At 45.2% G+C, this 2,413-nt stretch overlaps 1 protein-coding gene across 1 annotated transcript; it reads right to left on the minus strand.

Moving 5' to 3' along the window:
- Positions 1-7: 7 nt before the first annotated feature.
- On the minus strand, positions 8-1,298 carry PHALS_14484 (uncharacterized protein; the record flags this gene model as incomplete). The annotated part of the gene is made up of 1 exon (XM_024730304.1): positions 8-1,298. A coding segment is annotated over one exon (1,291 nt), but the record flags the coding sequence as incomplete, so codon positions are not given.
- Positions 1,299-2,413: the final 1,115 nt, after the last annotated feature.

The raw sequence follows: 2,413 nt of genomic DNA on the forward strand, positions 1-2,413 counted from the left end.
AAACTACCCGTCTGCTCAGCGAAAGGGAGTAGGATAACATACTTAGCATTCTTGATAGAAGCCGATAGTTGGAGATCAAACGAAGCGTTGTGCTGAGTAGCTTGCTTACCAATGCCAGCTCGCTGATTAAACCACTGAGCATAACAATCGTTGTATCGCACCTTCTTAACGGGCTTGGAGATGATAGCTTGAGGATTTTCCAAATGTACGAATGGGACATATAGACGAGAAGTAGTGAATGGCATGTAAGTACCATCAACAGTAGGCTCGAGTGCATTTACGACGGCGCCCCATGAAACACTGAATCCAGCTGATGCTGCAAGGACTCCAGCCATCGGATTACCCGTGCTTGAGGCAGATACCATCACCGGACACGTGTTTCCAGAGGAAAGTGTTGTACTTGTGAGCGACATTCCTTTCCCAGAATCTACAGCAACGACAGACGTTCCTTGATTGACTCGAAAACGCAGACGAATTTGAGGGTTAGCGATGAGATCGAGCTCTTTGAAGATAGGATGCAGATCAGTGAGCTTCACTTTTAGCATGTAGTTCCACGTGCCCATGATTCCAGCAGCCGTTGCAACACCAGCTACAAATGCACCACGTGCAGTCTGATTAGCGATATTAGTAGAAGCCGCGGCAGCACCCAGTGAAGGCCATGAGGAAGAGAAATCAGTGTTTGCATTTGGAGGGTTCGAAAGCAAACGCCTTACTAGACCATCATTGACGATCGAGGCACCACCAGAGGGTCCAGTAGTAGCGAACGCAGATGAGAACGCGGTGTTGTTAGAATAGCCATCGCCTGTTAAGGAGCTTGTAGCAGAACTATACAAAGCTGACTGAGCAGCATCAGGGTATAGGAAAGACTCAGCTCCATGCTTCTCAACGTACTGAGGACTGTAGCTCGTCTGAGCACGAATGTTATTCCAAAACAGCTTGTAATCAGCCATAGAGACGATGGTTTTACCATTAAGCTCCAGAGACATGGAGTCGATAACATTCCAGTTTCCACACTTTAGAGTAGCGCAGAAGCGATTGGCAGCAGCAGTTTGTGCAGTACTGCCATTCTTCATCGATACCTTGTATGGGAGCATGAGATAGGCATCACGGAGACAAGCAAATCCTTCACTTCCATTTAGCTGTGAGGTAGCATCAATTGTGATGACTCCATTCTGATACGAACCCTGATTCAAGTCGATAACAAAGGGTACTCGCTTGCCGGAGGATACTTTGACCTCCGGGTCGCTCTGAAGAGAGCTTTGGTATAAGTATTGATCTGATAGTTGTGTTTCAGACATGATTGAATCTATATCCTCTCTGATATAGGTTCTAACGAAAATAAAATAATGTCAAGCCTTATCAAACCGATAACAAGCGACCACGATCTTATAAAGCTTGCTACTCAGATTGGAGTACATCTGGACGCTATATACGAGTCGAATGAAATCTATAAAGCAATTTCTAAGAAAGGAACCTATTTGGTGTTGTTGAGGACTCCCGATCGTGATATAGGCCATTGGACATGTATCTATGACAATGAGTACTTCGACAGCATGGGCGAGGCGGCTCCTACCAAGTATGGAATAGGTAGATACAATCCAAAACAGTATCAAGGGACTTACGGAGACTATTGTGGAGTCTGGTGCATGCTCTGGTTGTATTGTAAGCAAAAGAAGAGGATGAGTATGCTTAACCAATTCAAAGACTTGAATTTGACTATACTTTAAATTAAATCAGAGTTTCTCGCAAAGTATATAATCATGATGTTCAAAGAACTCGCAGTTTCATCCGCCATTCCAGTAGCGAAGCTCAAGAGAGCATTCAAGACTGGCACCCTTTCATTGACCAAAGATGAGCTACAGGGTTCTGGAGCCACTCTCCATCTTCATCCCGAATCATATGCTAAAGCTATTCGAGCTCATAAATCTGGTAAAGGAACTCGATTAGCTATCACTCACAAAGAGATTGGCTATCCATTCAAGCACATGCAAGGTGGAGGCATGCACGGAGCCTCTATATGGGGAAAAATTTGGGGAGGAATTAAACAAGGTTTCAAGTTTGTTAAAGACTCGGGTATTCTATCTAAAGTCGTAGATGTAGCTGTTCCTGCTCTTGCAACGTATGCTGGACAACCAACCGCTGCAATTCCTGCGAGAGCTGCTATCCGCTCCATGACAGGAGTCGGTGTTTATGACAGTGATGATACGGCGGAGGGAGGTCGGATAACTGTTGCGGATGTAAAGAAGAGTGCTAAACGTGCTCTTGCTTACACAAAACGTAAGGGTATCCTTACAGATGCGGTCGATGCTGGTGAGAAATTTCTTCTGAGCAAGGCAACAAAACCGGAACATGGAGACCTGATTAGAACAATGCGTGGTGAAGTACGTCGTCGCTATGGAGTTGGAGTTGGAGT

The sequence above is a fragment of the Plasmopara halstedii genome (genome assembly GCF_900000015.1).
Source record: "Plasmopara halstedii genome assembly, contig: Scaffold_874, whole genome shotgun sequence".
Taxonomy (NCBI): Eukaryota; Oomycota; class Peronosporomycetes; order Peronosporales; family Peronosporaceae; genus Plasmopara; species Plasmopara halstedii.